At 39.8% G+C, this 26,589-nt stretch overlaps 1 protein-coding gene across 1 annotated transcript in view; it reads left to right on the top strand.

Annotated features, from left to right (window-relative positions):
- PARD3B (par-3 family cell polarity regulator beta) overlaps positions 1–26,589 on the top strand; it is a 371,837-nt gene that overhangs the window by 319,221 nt on the left and 26,027 nt on the right. The window contains exons 21-22 of the mRNA XM_018071589.2: positions 1,537–1,672; positions 22,119–22,198. Coding sequence (XP_017927078.2) covers positions 1,537–1,672; positions 22,119–22,198 — 216 coding nt within the window. The remainder of the gene's footprint in view (positions 1–1,536; positions 1,673–22,118; positions 22,199–26,589) is intronic.

Below are 26,589 nucleotides of genomic sequence, written 5' to 3'. Positions count from 1 at the left end.
AAGCTTTCTGCGCTGTCTTGGCAGACCATGAGAAAAATTTCATATGCTCTGGAAGACTTGGGTAAGTCAGCCAGAGAAGCTTGAAACCTCAGGGACTTCATAGAGTACAGTGGATGGATAACTTAGGATCTAGGAAAGGGAAGTAATTTGATTTTTCATGGAAACATACTGATGCTGCAAGCAAACATTTCCAATCCTGACTGCATATTCAGTTCCCTTTGCAGCCTACATGGAATTTCCCTTCATTGGCAATTAATTTCTAACTGGTTACTATTGAACTGATAGGTTTATGTCCAGTATTTTGTATGTGCTGTCCAAATTCAGTTTGCTATGCAAATCCTATAAAAGGCTTCCCTAAATTCTGGCATACTCATAGTGGAGTGCAGTGTATCAAGATGCTCCACTGAGTCTGTGCTTATGTGAATAAATCTCTATCTCTGTAATCCACTGTTGGTAAGACAGAGTTAGGGTTGTAGATTAAGAGAATATATGATGGTGTGCTGCAATAACAATGGTTTGAGTTTAGGACCAGCCACAAATTATTGTATGATAATTGCCCATGAATGCCAGTAAATGCTACTGAGCCATACAGTCAGTTTTCCCCCCTAGTGCTGACTAGAGCAGGTCTGGAAATAGCTGCAGGAAACTTAATTTATTAATTTTAAATACGATCAAAATTTTTTGAATTCTTAGCCATTTTCAGGATTTCATTTAATATTTCCAGGTTATAGCTTGAAATTCCACAGTTGTACAAATCCAGCTGTAAGGTTTTAGAAGGCTTACCAGGGTCAAAACCCACAGAAAGGCATGTGTTTAACTAGGTAAACTAAGGAACTCCACCAGCTTTACCACGCCAGTTTGCAGTGTATGCAGTTCAGCATACAAGTGAGTCTTTGTGGATTACTAAGTGGATTACTGTTTAATTACCACTTTAAAAAGGTGGTGTCAAGATTTAATAGTGTGCTTTCCCATCTCTCTTGCCTCCTCTGTATTTTCATGGCTGATGTTTGAGTTCTTTTTATATTTAGGAGAGAGTTTGTTTTTTTATAACATAAAACTTCTTTCTGTGCTTCTCTGTGAATAATAGTTTATTCTTTACCTTGAACAAATGTAATTTTAGGGAAATTCCACATTTAGTGTGGGAGCAAAAGGAAACTTTTTTTTTGTCAGCTTATCATCATCATCATTATTATTAAAATATGATAGCCATTTATAGCTGCTCATAGGAATGTTAAAAGTTTTCTTGTGCTCCCCCATCTGTCTGCATCCATCTGTTGTCTCTTGTCTTGTACTGGAATTGTTAAGTTCTTTGGACAGGGACAGACTTTTTTGAAAACAAGGATCAAGTTCACAATTAGCAGCTTTATTAATATAAGAAAGCAAAAATAAGGGTGATACAGTGGACACTATTCAAGTGAGGCGAATCAAACATAATCCATTTGTCTCAGTTCTAGCAATTCTGTGTGTTTACCTGGTATTAGATATGTGTGTTCATAGAAGTTTTATTTCATTTGCTGTTTGTTTTTTTTTTCTCAGTGGCTGTACAGGTAGTGGGAATGCTGACCGTATCCAGAGGTTACGGAAGGAGTACCACCAGGCCAGGCGAGAAGGTTTACCTTTCTATGAGGACGACGAAGGAAGAACACAGCTGTCTGACTACGACCAGCGTTGGGTAGGTCCACAACGTGATGCAAAGTGCTTTTGCAACAGTCAGGGTTAGCAAAAGGTTTTTGTTTTCCAGAAATCCTGTATCAGCTTAACATGAATTTGGGAAGTCCGTAGAAATGGAGAAATCCTTAATACCAGCCCATCACAGAAAATGTTAATAACAAGAACTTAGCTAAAATTAACTTGTCTGTTCGCTGTGTTTGATTTAGGCCCAGGTTTCCTCTCTTTAGGCCCAAAGAGTATCAAACTGTATCACCAGTGGTAGCATCTGGGCTTTTCAGCAGGATTTATAATACTCTTGCAGTTCATCCAGTGATTCTCTGGGTTAACAAGAGTGTTAGAAGAGCAGACTCTCCCTGTGCTTAGTTGCAAAGTGAGAGGGAGAAAATAGAGGCATGTCTACTCCTGCCCTTCCTTCTGCACACTGGACAGTAGCAATCTGGCCATGATACAGCCTCTGTTAACTTTTAAATGTAATAATTTGCTTCTCTCCTATCAAAAGATCTTAAAATATTCTACCAATGCTATAGAACTGTTATAGGCATGCTGTATTCCCTGTTTTACATCTAGAACTCGCACTACACAGAGACATATTATCTACCCCTCTACTGAAGAGTAACCTGTAACCCATGGTAGAATCAGAGGTTAAATCTACAGTGACAGATTTTTGAATGTGTTAAATAAATGCAACAGCTACAGTCTATGAGTACTCAAGAGCTCTGCCTGAGCAGGTTTCAGAGTTGGACTCTGTCTCTTTAGAAGTAATTATAATCAACCAGCATTCAAAAATGTAACTTTGATAAAATGCAGTTTATGCTAAATTTGAAATTTTAGTTTAAAAAAACACAGAATTATGTTAAAATCTCAAGGATCTATATACATGAGAAGTTTGAACTAACGTTGTTGGGTTTAATGTCTCCAAACTATCAGTGTGAATCCTGAAGTGAAATCTGCAATGATTGAGGTTGTAGTCTAAAAAATCCTAAGCAAGACTAGACATTATTGCAATCACAGAGAGATATGGAGTTGAAAGGGGTGTTTTTACATAAATTATCATATATATTTGTTCATTAACTCCAAAACTGTTGTTGTATATATTCCTCTGATTCAATTACCAAAAGTGTCATCTTCAGCAAAATAATTCTTTCCTTGGAGCAGTTAACTGTAATCTACTGCCTTAAATTTTGTGAACCAGATTTGGGAGCCAGTGTAGCTGCTATTCTTTTTCTGAATTGCTTTTGTAAACTAAAATAAGAATATGCATCAAATGTGTCTTTCTGTTGAAATACTATGTTGTGTTAAGTGTCCTGACAGCCCTCAGACTAGGTCAATGGTAGCTCTTCAGCAACCTGAGGATTTCTACTTCGTATCTGAAACTGATAAAGCTTTATTGATCCTCAGAGGAGGTTGAGATTTATGGTCCAGTGTAGTTTCACAAGATTCACAAAGGTTTCTTCTAGGTAATCCTTTCTAAGCCTTTCCTATTAGGTATAATGCCCAGAGATTACTGATTTCCAAAACTTTGCTTTTCCTGTGAGGCACGTTGTCCTTAATCAGAGCACCTGAAAGGGCGCTTTAAGTGTCTCAATCTTGAAATGATTAATAATAGTGGCACCAGGATTGTTGTGTTTTGTCCTTCCAGTACAGAATATTTTTAAATTTTTTTGTTGTGAGGAATGGCAGTCAGCTCAAAAATCAGAGTTTACCTTGAGGGCTTTAATGCTCTGAAGTTTGTTGCTGCAACAGTTCTTCTTGTTGAAGTGGTTTATAAATTTCCAAGACTTCTGGTCTCTTCTCTGCAACAATATCACCCATTGATCCATCCAGCTTTGCTTTCATAGGCACTGTCTTTTAGTCTGGAAAATATTGCAGCCACAGCTTGCTGTCTTTTGACTCATGGCTGAAATTTGTTACTCTTATATATAGTTTTACCCTTAAAATACCTATGTTACATCAATCTATTCAGACAGAAAAGAAGGAACAAAAATAGAATCAAAATATTAAAAAGAAAACAAATGTCTCAAAACATCTTACCACAAGAGTCCTCCAGATATTTTTTTTAAGCAAAGCCATCATTCCCACCTCAGGCTGCTGACCCTCAGCAGTACTGTGATAACACAGGCTGAACAACAGCTGATTTTTTTTCTACCTTTACTCATCAGTGAAGATGACTAATTGCATGATTTTGAATAAATAAAAACTTACTCTAATCTTCAGGATGTCAGGTCTTTCTTTAAAGAGTCAACAGACAGCTGAGGAGGAGGAAAACCTTCTGCTATAAGTTTTCTTCCTTCCCACAGGAGGTTATGGCACCAGGGAAGCTGCAGCTGGAAAAGAGATACTGGGTCTCTCTATATATTTTTAAGACTCGATTAGTTCTATCCTTGCTTTTCTCAGTCAACTGTTTTACTTAAGCCAACTTTCCTACAAGATGTCTTTCTAATGTACAGCAGCTGCTGTAATCACTTCCCACCATCTCATGAAACATGCAGATAAGTTGGGAAAAGCAGAGGATAATTTGAGAAGACACTATCCCATCGCAAATCAGCAGCCTCAAAAATGGACCCTGGGTCTTGTTCTCCAAAATAGTATCTAAAAACTCATGAGGCAAATTTCTATCTGATAAAGCTGACATTGACAAGTGGCCTTTAGCTGACACTGTAATGGGACAAAATTTCTAATAGAAGGGGTATTTCTAACAATCTACTTTTTTTAAGTGGGATAAATCAAGTTAAAGTGCAGAGCCGGCTGAAAAGCTAGCATTGTAGGGGGAAATGATCTCATGACAGGCAATTGGGATCCATAAATGTTTTAAAAATAAGGTCAAAAATTCATTTTAAATAGGCCTGCTATTCTTTCATCCATTCCTCCCCCTGCATCCATTTTCCAATTCTTCTCTGTTCTTCTCATCTGTTGCTGGATGAATTTTTGCTCTCTTGCGCCTTCATTCTGCTCTCTCTTCCCCACAGTCTGTTCTTTTTCTTTTTGTAAGGAACTGAATAATTCAGTTTAGTGTGTCTCCATAAACAGACGCATGTATATAGCACTCTCTGTGCTATAAAGCCAGATCCTTTGAAATTCTTTTCCAGTTCTATCGTGCTTCCATTTGTTGTTGAGTTTTGCATCCTTTGGACTTGCCCCTTGCCCCCCTTCTCCCACCCTCTCTTTTTAGGTTTACGACCAGGATAAATGATAAGCCAAATTCTGTAGAGTGGATCACAAGGCTTAAAGTAGACCTCAGCTAGTTAACCAAAGGACAGGCTGATGATAAGTATAAATATTGTCTAGGAAAATGAATGCCTATTGTTGTCAGTGTAATGTGAGATTAGCCTAAAATTTTCTGACAGCTAGAGTATATTATGATGTATCAGCTCAAAAAAGAGTTTAGGCATGTGCACACATGCTCATGTCTTAGTGGAACATCAGATATTCAAAGTAGTCATGAATCTATCCAAGACAAAGCTAATCTGGGTCTACTGAATGAGGCAGAGGATGTTTACTATTATCATAGCTGCAGTATCAGTCAGACCCTGAGAGAACTATGTAAGCCATAAGCTTCAAGAACTTAGTATCTCTAGGAGTTGGAAGGCTTTTTCATAGGCACTCTTTTTCAGGGCTTTAGAGTCACAGCCTAATAGCAGATCATAAGAAATAGCTAAGGAGCTGTCAAGACAAAGCTGTGCACTTAGCATCTGCACTTGTATTTAAAGGCATTTAAATAATGAGGAATTAATCATCTATTTGAGGATTTACTTGGATTGTCTTACAGACTTTGTACAAATCCAGTTACTTAAAACATCAATTCTTTCCTTCAGGGTGGCAGCAAATCCTTGAAACTTTATCTTTTTAAAGTACATTCAAGGATTGCATGTAATACCAGCCACATTGCAAAGAGTTCTTCACCTGTTAGTGACTACATCTGCTTCAGTGTACCAAACCTTGTGTTAACTGGGTCTAAAAGTCATTTCCTTATTTGCAGATCAGATTTGAAAGCTTGTAAATAACCTAAAGATACAAGAAAACCTGTCTTTGGATACTAGCTGTGAACATTTCCGTTGAAACAAATCCGTAATGTACTGAGTTTTGTCAGTTCCATGTTGAGAGTATGAAAGAAGAATCATGCCTGTCTGTGCTAAAGGCCAAGTACTTTATTGTGTGCCTGGCAGGGTTCCAAGCCTAAAAATCAACCAGAACAAAGAAAGGAGCATTAATAACTGCATTATTTTTCCATAATGTGTCAAAGGGTTCTGCACTTGCTTCAGGATGAATAAGGAGCTGTTTGTACTTTTCATGATCAATTAATTCCAGGTTCAGGATGTTGCATTTCAAATAGGTTAGGTTCCCAAAACACACAAACGTTTGTGTTGGACCACGGTTAGAAACCAAAATTCCAACTTCTAGAATAGTAACATTCCTGTCTTCTAGCGCAATGGGAGAAGCTGACAATTTTATGTACTACGTGAAACCATATAGCAGAAACTGATGAAAATTCCAGACTTTGAGTCCATAGACTATTAGTAGAAAACATTAAATTAAAAAAAAAATAAAAGGACAATAGCTTACTTAAAGTATAGCTGCTTTGAAAAACATGGATAAGAATTAATTGTTGTTAAAATATTGAGTACGCAAAACAGTGTATTAGGATGTATGATTAACTTACCAGTCAAGAACTTTTTATGGTCACTACTTATGTCTGCATAATGAAGATTTCAGATTGGGGTGTATTCTACAGAGCTGTCCAAACTAAGCAGAGTGATTTTTAAATGTGCAGGCCAGCTTTTGGGGGTAGTTTTGGGGGGAAATTATTTGGGAAAAATCCCTGCCAAACCTCATGTGAAAAATAAACTATTCCAAATGGCACATGCAAGGAGAGCCAAATTCACTTCCATTAATACTAGTAATAAAGAGTGACTCCTATAACTTGTTTGGAGTCATTCCTACTTACACAAAGGTTGGATTTGGCACAGATTATCTGAACCAGAAGGGAGCCTGAAATGTTCATGTCTTCATGCATGCACTATGTACATGCTCTTATTTACCAGGGGAAACAGTTCCAGTGCCATATGTCATCTTAGCAAAGCCCACTGGTACTGTTTATACCCTACAATATTATGTGAATTCCAGAAATATATCATGCCATCCATTCCACAAGGTGCCCCATCACACAGCTGCTTTTTGTTGTTTTCCAAGTCAGGGGGGTGATTCTGGAGGGAAAAACATTAGGCATTTCTCTTATTTCATAGAAGTAGTTGAAGGAAATCAGAGAAAAACACGCAGTGCTGCCAGGCTGTGGCCATCCTTGCAGGCTCACAACACTGAGAGATTCTAAATTAACACATGTGCCTGCAATCATGTCTCTTGCGGTTAGGATAGGTTCTTCTGATGTTGCCCAAACAGAGAACTTGAGTGGGGCATCACAGAGATCATGACAGCTGCCACAGATCATCTTGATATGATATGAAGGGCCCTAGAGGTTTTCCACTGTATATATTTTGCCTAATTTGCCAATATGTTAAGGGAGGCAAGACACAAATCTCCAACTGGTAATTATTTTGATGAGGGGAATTCATGAACAGGTACCCCATGCTGTTTAGTATGCTGAACAGTTACTGCATTTGTGCATATAGTCAGCCCTTAGCTCTGCAGCCTTCATGCTATGGGGCACAGCTGAATGGGCACAGAAACAGCCTTTTTGGAGCTAGGCTGCAATCTGGGTTGACTGCAGTTCTGCAGTTCTGAGTAGCACAGTAGCTGGCTCTTTGTAATTTGCTTCTGTTTTGGCAAGCTTCTGCCAGTATAGGCTTTAACAGGTTTCTGCCTACTTGTTGATCACTCTGTAGATAGGGGACTGTGTGGCCCCTTGCCCTGAGCATGTGTGCACACTGTCAAATCTCAGGCAAGCATCACATGGGGAAGCTGGAAGAGGATTCAGTTTTTAACACCGAGGCCTCGCTCTTGGGGTTGCTAAAGCCAGTATTTGCTCTTTGAGCCTTCCCTTACTTAGGCTCAGTGATACGTACTTCTCCATGACAGCTTGATCCCAACCCCTAGCAACTCAGTGCCCCACATACCACAGAATCAAATACAGCTGCTCACAGGTCCGACTACAAGGGAGGGGGGAAAGTAGGTTTCCTTTTAAAATTGACCTCCTCTTCCTCAGGCCATTACCGAGAGGTCTGCTTCAACTTCTGGAAAGGGGCCCCAGTTACTACAACACTCATTTTTTTTAATTACAAGACAAGTCTGTAATACCGTTGAAATTCATGTCTGAAACTAAGCATGTGCTTAGGTATTTATTGGATCAGGCCTGAAATCAGGCCTCAAACCTTACCCTTTCTTAGGCATAAGCTTTGGCCTTTACTACCAGGTATCTGGTGTATTTATCAAATAGATGCCAACTCAGTTGACTTCTCTTTTCAGTTCTTACAGTTTAATCTCCCTGGGTCATGTTCATGTTCAGTGTGTTGCTGATTAAAAAGAAATCTCTTCCCTAAAAAATACCAATGATCTAAAGAGTTGTCTGGCTACTGGCACCCCGTTTCCTAAAGATGCTGGTCACTGTCCAGCCGTGCCTGCTAGGGATAACATCCCGCTAAAATAGAGACTGGTTTGGACAAAGGACTGCAAAATTTGTCCATTTAACATCAGGGAAAGCAGAATGACCTCAGTGAGGCAAACAGCAACGATTGCCCAGTGTGTGCAGAACAGGGTCGAGCTTGAAAGAAGCTGGGTCAAGTAATACAACTATGTCATTGAGGCTGTTACAGAGCACAGACCTTGTATTTGTTATAGTTAAGTATGTGAAGAAGCCAACTGAAATAATGGACTTTTGATTACTTTTGATTTCTGGATTGCGTTCTTCTGTTGTATATCTGTGCAGCAATTCTCATTATTGCAGCACAAGATCTGAGGTGGAGGCTTTGGGTCTTCTTGAGTTTTGCTAAAATTCCTCACTGCAAAAGGCATTAGCAGAACTGCTTGTTAAATTCCATCCTAGGCACAGTTCAATAGTCAGGGTGTCAATGCTCTGGCTACATTGTTGTCTTGCAGTTAAAAAACACTAAAAAGTTCAAGATTTCTTCACAGCCAAGGTGTGAATAGTAATTAGAATGTATCGCTGGGTGCTGGGTATAAGCAATTATCTATGAATATATAAAGGCTCTATTTTTCTCAACAAACAGGCGACAGTGTTATAATTATTTAAAATGAAAAAGAAAGTCAGTGACTCAGACATGGAGAGATTGGGTGGATAACTTTATTAGTTCCCAGTCTAAGGTCTGTAGTGCAGATGCTAATCTAATATCTAGACTGCATTAAAATAAAGTAAAAAATACGGAAAAAGAGAACTCCATTTACCCTGTAAGGCTGTGCTGTACATAAGTTTGACTGTTCTGCTCAAGGCCAGCTCTGTTCAACTTTCAGCCCTAAGTCTGGCTCTTAAAAAACACTTGGAAAAAGGAGCACTAGCATCTTCTTTCTTGCTCAACACAGAATCCGACTGGAACACATTCCTTCTGTCAAATGTGCTGAGTTCTGAGAAGTTCTGCAAAAATTTGAGTTTGGTTTTTTGAAAACTTCTTTAATGTTCTTGCTTTGTTTAGTAAATTGAATTTGAAAGCAGGAATTTCCCAATGCAGAATGGCACCATGCAAACTAATCTGAAGGATTGATTTTTATTTGATTTTTTTGTGTGTTTTTGAGACACTAATCAAGCTTTTTGAGACTAAACAAGTGGTTTTGACACTAAACACTAAGAAAGCAAGAGAACACATACTGCTGTCCGTGTTTTTGCTGCTTGTTCCTCATCAAATAGCCTGACTGCTGTGTTAAGTGTCATGTTGTCCAATATTAAGTAGAGTCATTCCAGCTGAACTGCATGTCATAAGTCCTCTGTCGTAGGAGATATTGAATCTTCTGTAGTCCAGGTGATATTGGAATGTCTGCCTTGCAAGCAGAAATATGAGTTCTGGCCCTGCTGCCTCCAAGGGGGTCCTGCTGTTCAAGACTGATGATATGTGAATAATCCAGTGTCCCAGAGTAGCACAGATTTCTTAAAGTAGTATATCAAATTCAGCATGTAAATTGTGAATGCGTACAGCTGAGCAAGAGGACAAACACTGGTATCTCTTCTAAAATCCAGTCTGGTCACCAATTGTAAGATTTTTCTGGGTTTAATCTGTTGATCTGTTTTCTTGCTAGGCTGGAATAATGATTGTCATAATTACTACGGCAAATAATGCATTTCTGTGTTAGGAATATCAGTGCTGCACATGGCAGCGAGTAATGGCAGTGGCTCTCAAGGAACCTGGACTAGGTGTATGATTTACACCACCAGGTATTCTAAGAAAAGTCAGAGTAGGAGATACCTAGAGTGAAATTTTGACTTTGAAGTTATGATGTGACTCAAACCAATGTGAGTCACTTGGATTTGTATTCTGAGGAGATTCAAGAGTTTCTTGTATTGCAGTAAGAATGGTTTATATCAAATTATATTCTACAGGTCATAATTTGATGATAACTCCTTCAAGATATGATAAAAAATTATAATTTGAAATACATGCCTGTGCCTTCCATCCCTGGTCTGCCATCATCAAAACAAAGTCATTCTGACAATCTAAATTCAATCTTTCCTGTGGAATGATTATAGGGGAATTTAGCAAAATGCTATCTAGTGGTACCCACCAGTGGATCAGTATGAACATTTACATCTGCATTTTAAGCTAATTTTCAATGTATTTCTCTTAATTTACTAGGAAGATACCTGTCAAGGTAGCAATTAAACTGTAATTTGGTCACTGAGGTGTTTACATGGATTAATAGATCTCTCTCTTAAGTGTATGCTCCCAGGTTTGAAATAATAGCTATACTGCGTGGTAGCATGACCCCACTTGAGTTTCACATACACATGCACAAAATCAAATTCCATCACATTTTAATGCAAATTTTACCTTTGCAAATGATGGCCTGAAAAGAATGAGTTTCCATGGTAACCTTAGGGAACACATAACCTGTTTATCATAACTTCTTCATGAAGCAAGACAGGGGGTGGGGAACATGCTTTGATGTCAGCTGTGTTTTTCTGTAGACAGCATTCTGCTGTAGCACATACAGAGAATTTACCAAAATGCTCCTGTACTGTCCTAAATAAACTTTTTTTCCTTTCTTAGAAACAGAAGCGGTCATATGGAATAACATAGGAAGGAACTACAATAGGCAGTATTCAACAACATTAGCTGATCTTTTAGATCCTGTCTATAGTTTGACAACTAGGTCAACATTTTGAAACACCAAACGCAAATTAATACTTAACAGATCTCTTCCATTACTTTCTCTTTCCTTGCTTTCCCTCCATGTTTTACACTTAGCCCTCAGGTATCCCTGCTGCCTTTCAAAGGCACTTTTTTTTGTTTTCTTGTTCTTCCACTTCATTGCTGAAAGTACTGTTTTGAAAAATGCCTTGGAATCTCTCTGAACTCCTACGTTGTGGAGCTACCACAGAAAAGAGTATATTGATTATACTTCACATTCAGTGCTGACTTTCAGAGTTGAGGTGGTGGCTTTGGAACTGCCATTAGCGAGGAGTGAGTTTGATGGCTGCAAGCATCTGTAAGGTTGTATTTTTACTGCAGATGCACAGTAACTCCTGGCTAAAGGAAAGTATGTCTGCAACATTTTTAAGGTCATTAGGAGTAAGGAACAGATGTTGAGGTTTTTCAGAATGCTGCTTTGAAGTGCCATTGAGGAGTCAACTGACAAGACTGACCCTATAGGCAGTGATTTTTGGGACTGGAACACAGAGGAACCATTGCCCACAGTTACCCATCTGGTATCCATCTGGTACCAGCAAACAACAGACAGTACCAAATCACAGAAAAACTGTACCAACTGCTAAATTGGTATCAGCAAGCAAAGAAGGTCGCCACCCAACAGCAGTTGCAAGCAGGAGAAACAATGTCTGTAACATTTACAGACTGGTATCTGAAAATTCGGAGGAACCTGATGCCACAGCATATGGAAAGCAATTCCTCTCTCTAAGCCTGCTTATGCTGATGTTGTTGTTTGCTCAGTATTAATCCAGGTTTGGGATTTTTTTTTTTTTTTTGGCTAACCATATTGAATTTGCAGTGTGGAGAGCTTTTGTCACAATGCCATTGAAAGAGTGCCTCTCTTTATTGGCATCTATGTTTAACAGGATTAAGGTGGATTTAATAGCCTGTGCTACAGACTAACCATTCAAATTTTAGGAGTACTGTTCCATAGTGGTGTCAAATCACAATGGAAGGAGTTGAGGTTAACTTTTAACTCCATGACGATTTACTTTGCAGTTTTTCTTTGATGTGAAGTATTCTTGGGGAGAGCTGTGGCAGGGGGTTGTTTTCCAATTTTATTGCCATCTTCCTCCTCTTCCCTTTGGGCATTTCCCCCCTTCTTCCTCCTTTTCTTTTCTTGAAGCGGCATGCTGGTTTGTACAGTAGCTAAATGCATAGAATGCAATAATACAACAGTGAGAGATTTACTGCCTCTAGGTGCTACCCCTTCTACTCTTCAGGACCTCCAGCAAGGCATGATTTTATAGACAATGAAAGGCTCACTCTCCCCTGTGAAGCTGCCTGCCTGCAGGAAGCTTTTCACTGTCTATTTCCACTACTTGCTTTGCAATTTAGTTCCATGCCCTGCTATTTTCCCCTTCCCTCCCTCTTTTCTTCCCTGACGTACACGTGCACATTACCCCCTGCATGCACATTCAGTACCAAGACCAGATGTAGATAGACACAGCAAAATAGCATTATCTCAATGTGTGCGTTAAAACCCTCAAAAATACACCAGACATTTTCGTTTTGCCATCCTCATCATAAATGGAAATATTGATCTGTCCCCTGTTTGCTTTCCAGGTACTGACACTGCCATTTCATTTTCCCTAAAAAGAACACAAGCTCATAGCTGGGCTGCAAAGCATGGCCATTACACCCTGGCATTGGTGCCAAGAACTCTGCTGACTTAGCTAGAGAAAGATGCTGAAAGCCAGTGACTTTGAGAGAAAATTCAATTCAATTTACTTCATACAGCGTCTCTCATGAAGTATTTCAAAATGCCTTATATCAGGAGATAACATAATGAGAAAAAGCTTTAGAGAACTGGGTATTCAGATAGCAAGACAAAATGATACACAACAATGAACTGGAGCAAAAGAAAAGACGACTGTCATTTAAAAGCAGTAATCATCTGGATAAATAGTCTTGTAAACTAATTACAGTGAGAAGAGAAGCAAAGAATGCAAGACTGGGAGGAACAAGAAGCAGCTTACTTTCAAACAGGCTAAGGCAGAGGAATGGTTTCATGGGGGGGAGAGGAATTATACACAGTATTGTAGAACAACTAAAGGAGACCTGCTTTAGAAATGTAGTCACACGTATGTATGCCGTATATTGCATCACAGTTGTATTTATGTGACATGTTAAGTTATTCTCTTTAGTGGCTGGGAATAGAATAATTACGTTGGCCTGGTTCAGGGGAAGAGCAATTGAAATGCCTCCTTGCAGTTAGAAAGAATCAATGCTGATGGGTGGTGTGGGTTTTTTGTTTTGCTGCTTTTAAGATTTTCTCTCAACTCAAGTGCTTCTGTTTGCCTCTACTTGGAGAATAGGTTTGCAAGCGAGGGTGTCGCAAATCTGGTGCTCATTAAAGACAATTAAGAGATAGAATTAACCAAAACATATTATACAACTAATGCAGAAAGAAGCCACCCACAGAGACGGACACAGGCCAGGAAATGATCTCATTTTGCATGGTCACAGAAAACCATAGTCCTCCAGCACCAGGGATCGGGGGATCGTGAAGCGAGGGTTCAGAAACCAGAGTATTATTTTTGTGGTGCTGTGCAAAAACAATTTGCAGTTTTGGCTTCACCTCCATCTTTGCTGTTTTCTCTCTCCTTAATGTTGTAAGATACAGCAAATGCTGAGAGCTTGTTTTGTACTATGCTAAGGCAATTGCCATGTTTTTAAACTGTTATGGGAACAGCCTGTTTCCCTTTTAAACTTCCCATCTGTGTGTGTATTTCCCTCAGTCTATTGCCTTTATAGAGAATTTTCCGCTCCCTCTAAATCTAAACCATTAGTTTCACCTCCTTGAACAAGAGGTAGGGCATTACTGAGGAGGAAAAGTAAATCCTGAGATAATCAGCCCTGCTTAATTCCAGCATGGAACACTGCTGTTTTCAGTGTTCCTGATGTTCACTGCACAGGGAGAAGGCACAGTGACTCTAAGTATGTACATTTGTGTGTGCACATGAGTGTATATAGGTGTATAGAGAGACAGTCAGAAGGGGAAGCATTTAATTGCCTTGCAATCTGACCAACCAAGTAGTGTTCTGATTGCATACATCTGATTTTCTAAGTGAAAATTTTCAAACCTACTCACCAGCAAAACACTCTGGAGTGTGTGTCTGTGTTTCTTCTGGAGAAGAGGAAGGATGGTTTGATTACTATCTCTTTTTTCCTTTGGACAAGGATGTTTTTCTCATGCAAGGGAAATGCATTCTAGCAGCATGAACATAACTATTAATCAACACTTAAGCAATAATCAGTGAATGAAAAATGGTGACCAGAAACTGAAAATGTACTTGCATAGCTACTTTGGTGCTTTTCCTTTGAGATCATGCCCTTGCATTTTAACATGAATGATTCTTATAAAATTAGTGCTGATATATTCCAAAAAGCAGTGATTTAAAAAGCCAGCACTTATTTTTCGCTTTTTAAAAAATACTAACAGTGAATGAGACATTAAGATCTGTGTAAGTAATGTTATAAAGCTACCTCGGTAGTCTCTGAGACAGAGTCTCAAATTATATGCACCAGTAATTTCTTATTGAGTTACTTCAGAGATGGAGATGCCAAAATCATCACCACTAGAATGCTGCATTTAGGTGTGTGAAGACATGTTCAGGATACAAAGGTACAAGTGTTTTTCCTGTGTATTTTGACCCAAAAAAGAGATAAAGCCACCAAGAGATGCAGGTGTATGTTAGCTTTGGGAATGCCTCCAAGAGGAATCAAATGCTATTGAAATTAAAACAACCCCCCCTCATCAGTATTTAGCATGCTTTCCTGAATCAGGGCCAAGGTATGTGGTGGCACCCAGCAGAAACCAAGGCTGTGAGACTCTCCTAGTAGGCAATACCTTCCTTTTGTTCTTCAAGATGTTTTTTGACAAACTCAGTCACAGTTCTAATAGCATCAAGTGTTCTTTGGAATAATCTCTAAACCAGATTAGTATAAAATGCTTAAAGTGAGTGTGTGCTTAACAAAAAGAAAGCTCACCATTCCCTGGAACTGAGCCCAGAAAACAGAACTTTAGGAGTCTGCAAGACTTGTGACTTGGTGATTGGGCTGTGAACAGGCAACTATGGCTATCGACTGATTCACCTTCCTAAATTATTTACCCTGTATTTTCTGTTAACATGAAAATAAAAAAGTTTTACTTAGTTGCCCCACTACCCAAAACAAACTTAAAGACATTGGACCATGATTTGAGAATCTCTAACAATTACGCTCCCGAGATATCTGTAAAATGGAGTAGGAACAGAAACACAAGTTGTCACCAGACCTGTTGGGAAGCTACTGCTTCCTTCCTTATTATTGGAAAATGTCCTATGAACAAGTTTGTAACAGGGAAGTTTAAAGTGCTCTCTTTCTTCAGTGGTGGAGGTGGCTTTGAGAGTTCCTGTGGAACATCATCTTGGTTTGCCATTGCAGCCACTTAGCAAAGAAAAACACCACTAAGAATATCAAAAAGAAATATTAAAGGTGCTGTCTTATATCCAAACAATGGTAAAGCAGTACTGATGGGCTCATATAGCATTAGACTCTTCTTTGAGGACTGCTCCTGCCATTAAAATCAATGCAACTTAATTAAAGCAAATTATAGATAGATACATCTATAAATAAGATATTAAAGTGCGCTGCTGAATATGATAATTGCTGCATATTTAGCAATCAGCGTGTGTGTTCTGCTTTTGCCAGGAGGGATTTCTTTCAGTGGAATCAATGGAGCTTTATTAAAAACCATCCAAATTAGAGGGAGAAATGATGAGTGTTATAATAACGCAAAATCACTGTTTCAACTTCCATTGCAAAACCAGGAAAGCAAAATATATCCCTCTTTGTGTATGTAAGGAAAACATCAGAAAAATTCTTTTGAATCATGGACACTGGTAGAATTTTTAATTTTTACCTTTTGATGTAAAACGTAAAAAAGCTGGATGGAGGAAAACATGCCGTCTGTGGAAATGCTTGAGGTCTTTGAGGATGGGATAATGAGGATATCACAGCAGTAAGGAATTAAGAAGACCCCATCGATCAACTTCCTTCATTTCACATGGAACATCCAATTGACTGCCTTACATCACCCCACCTGTTTTAACAGATAAAGAAAGTGTTAGCGAGTCAAATTGTGTTCTTAAATTTCCAGAACCAGGCAGACTGTTGAAATGCAAAAAATAAATGGGTGAATGTTGATGCTTCACCTGTGTATGAAACATTGAGACCAGGGTGGGGAACAAATCCACTTTTACCTCTCCGTTTTTCTTCAGTTTTCACTTAATTGAAAACAAAAACCAACTGTGTCTCAGCAGAGGGGAGACCTGAAGGTTAAAGGGCAAATTCCGTTATACCACGGCTCTTTTTGGCATGCTGAATCTCAACCCATGTGATTAGAAACGCTCACAGACAAAAGAAGAGCTTTGAGAACAGAGGTCAAACCAGCATCTGAATCAAGTCCTTTAACAGATGATCACAAGACTATTGAAAAATGTACTAAGCAATGCAGCAGTTCTGTGTGTCGTGTTTATACACAGACTTTCAGGCAAAAAGCAGAACTGGGTGGCATTTTCAAAGCACTTGGGTGATGGCAAAGCACAAGCCTCACTCTGCAGCCTTCCTGGGGTGGCTCCTGTCTTACAGTGCGTGTCAGACATAAAATACAATGTTAGTATCATGCCATTTTTTATGGATAGAAAACCACAATGCACAAGCTCAAGTGACTTTTTTGAGCATAGTGACTTTTCTGAGCATACACAGTGAATAAGTGAAAAAGTTAGGAGTCCCATGACTCCTATCTTCATAAGCTTTTCCTGATCTCCCATAATTTGAAATAAGTCAGGTATGACTCCAGTGGAGTTAGCAGTGTTTTGCTGTGGATTCACAAATGGGTAGTTAAAATCATATCAGCCTTGATAAAGCTATACTATTGCTACTTATTTAGTGGGCAGCACACCGTTCTAATTTTCTTTCTGATCTTCATGATAATTGAAATGTTTGCAGGAGCCTTGTAGTTCAGAAGTGGGGAAAACAAAGGGTTAAAAAAAAAGTAAAAGGGCAGAGATATTTAGCATATATGTGAAAAATTAATAAACCTGAATGCAATGCTCATTGTGTATTATTCTGGTTTTTAACAGTGGGAAACTTCTGCCTCTGAGCTATGTTTTTTCTATAGCTAGTTAAGAAGCTTTAAAACAATTTTTTTAACAAATTAATCTCGGCAAAGGTGATGAAGTTTACTATATGCAGCTCTAGATACCTGAAGGAGAGAGAACAGTAACTGCAACTTTCTGAGAGAGCCACTCTGAAAATGGCTCTGCATTGTTCTTTTCCTTACTAGCAGTACCCATGGTCTTGTGTCTTCAGTGTGCCAACTTCACTCAGGACAGACCTGGAGCAGGGAGTCAGGTGGGATGTGAGAAGAGGTAGGGCCCCAGGCGAAAACACACTGTCCTGCTGAATTCCGCTGGTAGGGGCAAGCAGTTGTTGCTGATTTCTGTTTGCAGCGTGGGAACCCTCACCTTGAGCTGTGTCTGGATGCACAAGAAAAAGTCAGTTCTGGTTTCATGAAGCTTAAGTTGCAGAAAACATTGCTACAGTTGTTATTTTTTGTACCACAACAGCTGTCCAACCTCTAACGCCTTGATCCCTAAGAAAGGGGCAAGTGAAGCTTTCCTGCTAGCAGCTAGTAATGTAGCCTTTAACAAACGCTGTAGGAGGAAGGCAGTGTAAGACAGGTGAGGGGGAATGAAATGGAGTATCTCCTGGGAAGAAAACACAGCCTCATACACTTTTCTGTACAGTTTTCAAGATAGTCACAAGCTTCAGGATTAAATAAATCCTTTCCCTTCCCTTAAAGAGTTGTTATTCTGCAGCCCCAGAATTCTCCTGTAGGCAAATCCCATACTTACTCAAGACACCTGCTTGCAGGTATACTCTACTTATGCCTTATAATTTATTTGCAGATATTTGAATGCTCTAAGAGAATTGTTTCTAGCTTGATTTACCGGTGCGGGTTCATATCACCTCTTTTTATTATTTTCATGAGACCTTCTTCTAGAAAGAATTAGCAGGTTAGAGATACTCTGTGCTAGCTTATCACTTCCACGTGTTAAAAAACTCCTTAAAGTCCTCTGCAGTTACTCTTTTTGCCAGGGACATAGCTTGCACTGACACCTGCACTGCTTTTGTGTTATCTTTTTTTTTTTTTTTACAGTTACCTTCCCTTTCTGTCTGTTTTGGATTTGCATGTGAAATATGAAACTAATAATCTTCCTACAGTTTTCTGTTTTAATAAAAATATGGATTCCATTTGTCTAGGGAAGTGGAGAGAGCCCCAGCCTGCACTCATTCTTCTCTGCCTTTTGGCCTTTCAGGTTGGTCACCTGCTGAAGGCTGTGGACTTGGAGAGAGGAGAGGGGTCCATAGTGCCCACGCTGCCTTTTAGTCTGCACTTCCCCTGGCCTAGTTCTACTGCTGAGAACTGGCAGGAGTTTAATTAAGGATGCTGAGGTGTCATAGGTTTTTTTTCTGAAGTGGCACCTTTCTGTCACAGAAATCTTGTTTGCTAGTGGAAATTACTGGTTTTTTAAAAAAAGCGACTTGAACAACAAAAATGTTACTATCCATGTAGAAAGAATGGCTTTCTGGAACACAGAAAATCCTGACCATGAAGGCACTGACTTATATGGATGTGATATCTTGCCAGTTTATCTGGTACCTTGTCTCCAAGTGTGGCCACTGCTGTGTGCTTCAGAGAATTCACAGAGATTCCCAAAGAGACAATTAGGAGAATAACCTGCTGGTACAGAGGTTTCTGCCTACTGTCCAATTCAGGGAATGGCAGGCTCTTCAAGGCTCTACTTCTCTTCAACTTGTCAAAGGCTTTACTGTCTTCTGCTAAGTGGATGTTAGTTATTTTGATTCATATGCCTATCCAGTTTATTAATTTTACATTCCACAGAGGGCTTGGCCATACCAATACTTTGCAACAGTTAAGTTTCATGAGTTGTTTGTTGTTTTCCTTTCCTCAATTTGAGTGTGCTGCTTTTTTAATTGCACTAGTAGGATGATGGCTGTTTCTGTGTTTATCGCTGTCCCATTATTTTTGCATATTCATATTTCGCTTGTTAGTTGAGGCCGCTCTTAAGAGATGAACTGTTCATAATGATGGCACTTATTTAAGTTGATGTTGTTTATTTAAACCCTAAAAATACAGGAGCATGTTTTGGATCATTTTATCTGTTGTGCATTACCATATCTTTGTGAAATGTGTGTTTCATCTGCTGTTGGGTTCTCTCTACTGATTGAGATGTTGAGCTCAAAACCTCTTCCAGTTGCCTCTGATAGGGACTCACCTAAGTACTGCACCTTCTGTCAGCTCCCACGCCTTGCTGGCCATCTCATGGTCACCATTCATTTGGACTTCCAGGTTTTAATCCTTTTTTAATAAGGTTACTGTTTGCTTGCCTAAATATGTTGTGATGATTAACTATGCTCTTAAAACCTCCACACCTGGCTGGAGGGCCAACATATGTCCTGGTTCAGGAAAGGAGGAGAAGCTGGAGTATTTTGATCTTGCTTATTAGTACCTTTCGTGACAATTTTTAGCTTATTTTGTTGTAGAAGGCAGCAAAGGAACCCTTTGCTTTGACTCTCTCTGAAACATAAATAACTTCTACGAAGGAGGTGTTTCTATTTTCATAATTTCTCCATTCATAGGGGTAGTATTTTATTCCAGGCACCATTTTGGCACTCCGGGCTGAGAGATGATAGGTTTTTACTGTCGCATGCACAGATGGAGAAGGGAAAGAAGAAGAAATGGCTGAGCCTTTAATTAGCTGTGCAGAGCCAGAGCATGCTTTTCCAGTGCATTGGGGGTTTTATATAGGGTGTGGAGACTCAGCCGCTCAATGGATCCAAATTAGCAAAATTGTGTATCCACCACCAGGGTGTTTCTATGGTAACTGTCTCTCAAATCATATATACAAACAGACCTGGCAGGGGGTATTGCCTTCTATTTGTCTGTAGGAAACCATCAAAAAAGGGGAGTTTTCCTGCTGCAAAAAGGCCTTGTGATGTAAATATTTTATACTTTTGGTGACCGGTATAAGTTTGGGGATTGCTGCTCAATGCTGGCATGGTTCCAAATCCATTTGTGTTTTTTCATGTTGCCTGGCTGCTGTCACTCCTGTTAGGTGTGAGAGTGCAAAAAAGTCACATGGGGTTGTGAATGCACAGCTACAAGGCGCATCTTTCAGCTCATAAATATCTTGCCGTTGCGCATAATTAATAACCGATCTATAGCCTCAGTTAGACCATATACTGCGTGGCATTTATGCTGAGTGAACCAGATCATACATTTGGTTTTTCTCCCCTCAATCTTCTTTGTAAAACAGCAGAAATCTGGAGGCTCTTCCCTGACCAGCACACCTGAGAAATTAATGGAACTTATGAACCTAATGAAATTAGCAGTGTAAGAACAGCCAAAGTGGCTGCGACTCTTCACCTAAGTGACTCTGTCTTTATAAAGTCTCTATACATGTCACTTTTTCTGGTGGCAAAAAATGAATGCGTTATCCCTTTAGCCTACTGCCCTCTTTTTGAAATGTAGGGCAGTTATTGTTATTTTTTGTTCATCCAAAGTCAGGCACTGCTAAGCATGGGTCATTTCAAATCAGAGGTGGTTATTCTTGGGGCCAACAGTTCCATGAGGACTCCTTTCTGTTTTGAGTCAGAGAAAGGAGAACCAGCAAGAGGCCTGTACTAAATAATTTTTTTTCAATTATGAATATCTTGGATGTTTGAGGAGTGGCAAGGTGCACAACAGTATTTGTCTGCGATAATTCCTAAGGTAATGCCTAGTAGCTCCAAAGGATGCTACCTCTCTTTGCATTGGACTTGGCTTATGTAATGTACACAGAAATGCTTTGTAAAGGTAGACAGGACTTCCGACACCTGAACGCACAACCTTTCTCATTGTAGAGGCTTATACATCGCTTCAGTGAGAATGGTGTATTGTGCATAAATTACAGGGCTGACAAAAATGTACTCTAACCTGTAGAATGCAAAAAACATGTTAATTTTTGTTTTCTCTTTTTTTTTAATCAGGCATTTGCCGAAAGCTTGGTGTGATTTATTACTTTCTTTTTAATGAATTGTTAAAAATGTTTGAAAAGGCATTAAATCTTCCTTTCTGCTATTAATCTGTAAAAGGGAAAGGAGATTTTAAATGGCCTCTTAGTATATTGCTTTATAAAACTGCTGATTCTAGCAGCACCGGAATAGGAATACATACTAATGTAGGAAACACTGAAGGCAGTCAGAGCCTACTCCATTTATGGAGGAAAAGACTAATAGCTCCATTTTAACAAGGCTCTTAACACTTTGGGCCATCAGCAGGCATTGAGTGAGTGAAATTGGGAGAGCTCCTGTGTGCTAAAAGCATCGAAGTTCACCGTTTGGTACCCGATGGAGCCTTCCTGATAGAATTGTGCTCCCCAGCCAACTCCAGTTGCCATCTTGAAAACAAACCAAGTAGCGAGCTGGCATTTGACTGAGTGCACTAATGCTTCACTTCTGAAATGGCACCAGATGATCATAGGTGCACTTAACTCCCAGCTGGATACTTAGCTTTGCAGTGGCATTAGGGAAAGTTTCTGGATTCTCGTTAAGAATGAAAGAAAGCCCGTTTATATCATATTCTATAGTTAAGCAAAACATGCAAGTGGAGGGGAAAAAAGCAAACTTGGGACTGAGATGTTAGCTTTAATTCAGGTAGTTATGCCACTGTAATCAGAAAGGGTGTGCTTAATTAGATTATGTCCTCGTGTTACTGAATTCTAGGAGGAAGGCCAACCAGGGAAGAAGAGAGAGTATCCCAGCTAGCGGGCAGACGAGGGAGAGGCTCTGAAAATTGTACCTGTTCTAAACACTTCTTTGATACAGAAGCCTTTCTTGTTAGCAGTGATAAGATTATGTATGGGATTTGGAGCTTCTTTGAGTCCCTGCCTTTCTTTTGTTGATTTTGGCATGTTGCAGCATCATGTGTTCTCTGCTTATCGTTTTGAGATGCATTGTTAGTAGCTGGGCTGCATAATTGATCTTCATCTCTAATTACTCTCCTCTCCACAGGTGCCTGGAAAAGGTCCAGATGGGAGCTCATACAATCTTCACTTCGAGGGGATGGAAAGGCAGTATGCATCTTTACCCAGGTACAACAGCAAGCCTCATACACGCTCTCTGATTCACCTTCCTTCTGATGGGTAGGGAAAGCAGCCCACACCTGATGTCTGGCTCTAACATGAGAGACTATTTTGTAGTTTTGTCTTGTCACCTTTTGCTGCTGATTTAGTATCATCTTTATAACTGTACTATTAATTTGAACTTTTGAATTTTTAAAGAAAGGTCTCTCATTGAACATGTCAGCAAGAGTCATGATCCACAGGTAGAGAACATGACATTGAGGGAGCCAGCTCTGCAAGAGTTATAACAGGTCGTAGCAGGGCATAAATGGCTGAGTTTGTAGTGATATAATTCTAGCTGGCATTGACAGAGTGCTGCTGTGGAAAGCCTCCACTACAGCAGCCACAGCTCCTGAAGTCCCACTGCTGCTGCAAGGGCTGTCTGACAAGCAGTCCTATTCCAGTAGAGCATCTCTGTGCTTTAACTGAACACTGTGGAAATGCAAGTAAATTCTCTGAGGGCTTTTTTTAATTTTTAATCCTTATCAACTCAATGAAGAGCAATTCTAGTCTGAAACCAGTGGGGCATAACAAAAAAAAAGCATTTCAGAGATTTCAGTCCCATTTCTATGGGAGTTCTAATAGTGGAGTGTAAGATAAAGCAAGCCAGAAAGGGGAGTGAGAGGATACTAGAAGAGATAGTGGGAAGCAGTGAGAGGAAAACAAAAATAGAATAATAACCCACCTTTAGAATTAGAGGGCTGGGCAAGTCCTCAGAGAGGTTGCCCAGTCCACTTCCTGGACCTACAAGCAGAATAATTTGTAAAAGCACAGCAAAAACAGCTATTTACTTTGTTGTGAAGTACTGTTGGTATTTAGGAAATCAGAGAATTGTTTCCTTTTGCTGGTTTTTCTTTTTCCACTGAGCTATTTCCATTCAAAGGTGTCATGAGAAGTGTGTCTGCAGTTTAGTTACTGCCTTCAAATTATATTTGTGTCAGCCATTTTTCTGGAGATTCGTCCTGTGCAGTAACTGGCTTTTCTAACAGCAGTGTGTCTTGTATGTATTTTCTGTCTAACTATGGATATTCCTACTTTTCTGGGTAAATAGACATCTTTTTTGTGTTTTTCAGCACTCCTGTTTCCTGTCATGTTTTTAGGAGTGATTTTTGCATGTTAGTTAGGTGTAATTTAAATACACATGCTTTTTTAAATTTATTTTAAACTTCAATTTTGTTGAGTACTTCCTTGTGGATTACAAGACTAAATGAGTAATTGGTGCCCAGTGTAACTCTCTACAGCAATTTTCGTATTTGTGTATCATGTCTTCTTTTATTCATTTTCCTTTTAAGAAAATCAACTGTGTTTTTTTCAAGCACTATGAAATGGAAATTTTCCAGTGAAGTAACTTCCATCACCCAAAATTGTTTTTATTTCACCAGTATTCCTTCAAGTGAGGATGACCAGAAGTGAGCACAGCAGTGCAGAGGTAGACACACCCTTGCTTTATGTAGCAAGTGTTCTCAGTATTCCTTCTATACTGTTCCTTTCCAAACTGCTGCATCCTCAGCGTGTTCCCTAGGTGTGTGTACTGCTTGTCTCTACAACCTGTGTTTTTGTGGGTTTTGTTTGGTTGGTTTTGTTGGGGTTTTTTAAAGTAGATTTGTCTGAATCAGATCATGAATTTCACAGTGTTCTTCCCCAAACTTCCATTTAACTTGCTAGAAACTCAACTCTCCAGCTCTTGTGACAGGTTTGAGTATTTAGCTGGCTGGGACTCCCCGTTTAGGAAGTCATCCAAATATTCACTAAGCTTTTCAAGATCAGCCTGAAGAGTGTCTTTTCTCTCAGTGCCTAAGGAGATTATGCTGGAGAGTGAGAAGACCTGCACTTCAGCAGGGTTGTGTGTGCTTCCTGACCCAAACACTCGCACTGCTGCACACAGGCCACGCCATTGCCACGTCTCCAGAGGATTTCCACCCTGGCAGGAACAGAGCTTTGGGACATCACACCCTTGGGTGTGCCTGCAGTCCAGCAATCAGCTGCTGGTTTTTATATTTAGGTTTTGTAAGTTTTGCAGTTTCATGTTACTGCAGTAATTAAGCCTTGGCAGTCACAAATGAGTAGATTGCTACAGTGAAGTCTAAATCCAGAAGAAGGGGATGCAGTCTCATTGCCAGCCACTAATGGAAATGAGTGATTTCTTTTGTTCTCATGGCTGACTGCCCAGGAGTGTAGAGGAATCCAGGTAAAAGCTACCCATTTGCCATCCTCTTCTCAGTGAAGGATCCATGAAAACTACTGTAATGGGTAGCATTATTAAAAAAAGAAATTAAGAGAAAGAAATGGGAATGTAGAAAGAAATACAGAGGTAATATTTCCTCAAAAGAGTAGCTTTCTTCTCCCCAGCATTTTAGTATTAGTTCATGGTTTCCTGCCTTTGGGTTTATTCCACTCCTTGTTTTTTCCTGTTGTCACTGTGGTGAAACCACCAAGCCTCATTTGGTATATAATTGTCTGCATACTTAGCCATTTAAGCCCAGTTTAATAAGAGATACTCAAAAAGGCTTCAGATGAGGGTTGTAGATGCTGGGAAACAAATTCTTATTGCAATATTGTGTTGAATCCAGGAGGATATGACCTTTGCCTGCTGCTCTGGTGTGGAACACACAAGGAAAGCACTTGGACTGCATCCAGTTGCACAGGATGAGGAGGGAGGAGGGGATCTGTGCTATGTCAGGAGTAGCTGGGACCTACACAGTGAAACTGTTCTGCTCACCTGAAAGCCAGCAGGACTCATGCCAGTGTGTGTGGGCACAGACAAATTGAGTAAGAGAGCTTTGGTTTTCCTCCCCACGGGGCAAGAAGGAAGAATATTCATCTGCCAAATACCTTTATGAATATTTGGTGCCCCTAAGGCACTGTCCCGTTCCTTTGCAAAGGCATGCATCCTGCATGAAGGAGAAGTCAGATTGCCAGCAGCATCTGAACATATCTGCTGCTGAGTTGTAGAAAGCTAAGCTAAGCTTTGAAACATCATTGTGTCTTTGCCTTTTTTATTTTTTTCTTGGTGAATTTTTCTGATTTTCTCTGAAGCTGCTAATTTAAGTCTATATATTATGGGCCCAGTTCAGGTGATATAAATCTGTATTAACTGTATTTGAGGAATTCAGCTGTCAAATGTGTTTGCCTTTTCAGTAGTTGCCACAGCAAATTCAGTGTCTTGGTCTCCCTGAACTCAGTGATGACCTTTTTGCCTTTGAGTGGAGGATCTGTTCCTGTGTAAGGTTACATTTTTAATTAATGGCTCAAAACAGAAGGCAGCAGCCTTTGGAGAAAGGCTTTGTATGTGACTGGCCTAAGGAGTGGCAAGCTGAGGTGCGTAGTTAAGTTTCTAGGTAAAATAATGCCATCCTGTAGACTTGCTCTGGAAATGTCTACGGAGGCAAACAGGTGAATTAGATGATAAGTGGCTGTGGCAGGAGAGTGGCAGGTCTTCATCTCTCACTGCATTGTGCTGTTCTGTCTGCTGAAAGGCAGCAAAGTGGGAAAGGCAGAATGGAAGGCTTTGCAAGAGAGATACAGTTCTTTGCACTCAATGCTTACATGTTGCCCTGAGGCTACAGCTAAGTAGTGCTCAGTAGTAGTATTAAGCAATGGTAAATCCTCCTGCTTAGAAGGAGAATGGCTTGATTCTTATACCTTTTAGCCTCTTCTTTTGGGAAGAAGAGCAGGGCAAGGCTGTGGCAGCCAGAAAAACAGTTATATCTTTTAAACTGTTTTTAATGCCTGTTTTCTTGGTGTAATCTAGCATATTTTCCTGATGGAGCTGCAGAACAGATATGAAGCTGAAGCTGCTCTATTTGTTCATAGTTTTATTTTTGAGCTTGCTTTTATGGAAGTCTGTCTTAATGTAAATCACAGTCTTGCTAATGGCAGCCTTGTTTGGAGAAATCTCATGTTCAAGGACATGTTCTTTTCTGCGTTGATGAAAAAGCTGGCCGTGACCAAAAGCAGACTGACAGACACTGAGACGGCACACTGGTGACGTGATGAGTGTGGATTAGAAAGCTCAGCCATCTTCCCAGTAAGAAATGCTGATTCCAACGGAAAACTAGCACTTCAGGCTTTCTCTGGAATCCTCATATAACTGAAAAGTGCATTTTTGTCAAGAAAAGGGGTGGGAACAGAAAGGCTGTAAGAGCATTAGAAAAGAACTGCTAGCATGGAAAAATGAGTTCAGGCTGTGTAGATGGGTTCAGCTGTATTGCTGTGGCTGGGAGGAGACTGCTGAGCAAACTGGTAATTGGCTCACAATCATGAAACTGGAAACTTGGAAGTGTATTAAGGAACCAGCCTTGCCATACAGTGGCATCGGGTAGTCTTGCCATGCTGGAAGCTTCTATTGAGATTGACCATGT

This window comes from Manacus vitellinus, unplaced genomic scaffold, assembly GCF_001715985.3.
Source record: "Manacus vitellinus isolate BGI_N305 unplaced genomic scaffold, ASM171598v3 scaffold_20_pilon, whole genome shotgun sequence".
NCBI lineage: Eukaryota > Metazoa > Chordata > Aves > Passeriformes > Pipridae > Manacus > Manacus vitellinus.
The sequence above is the reverse complement of the archived record's forward strand: the minus strand, read 5'-3'. Positions and strand labels throughout refer to the sequence as shown.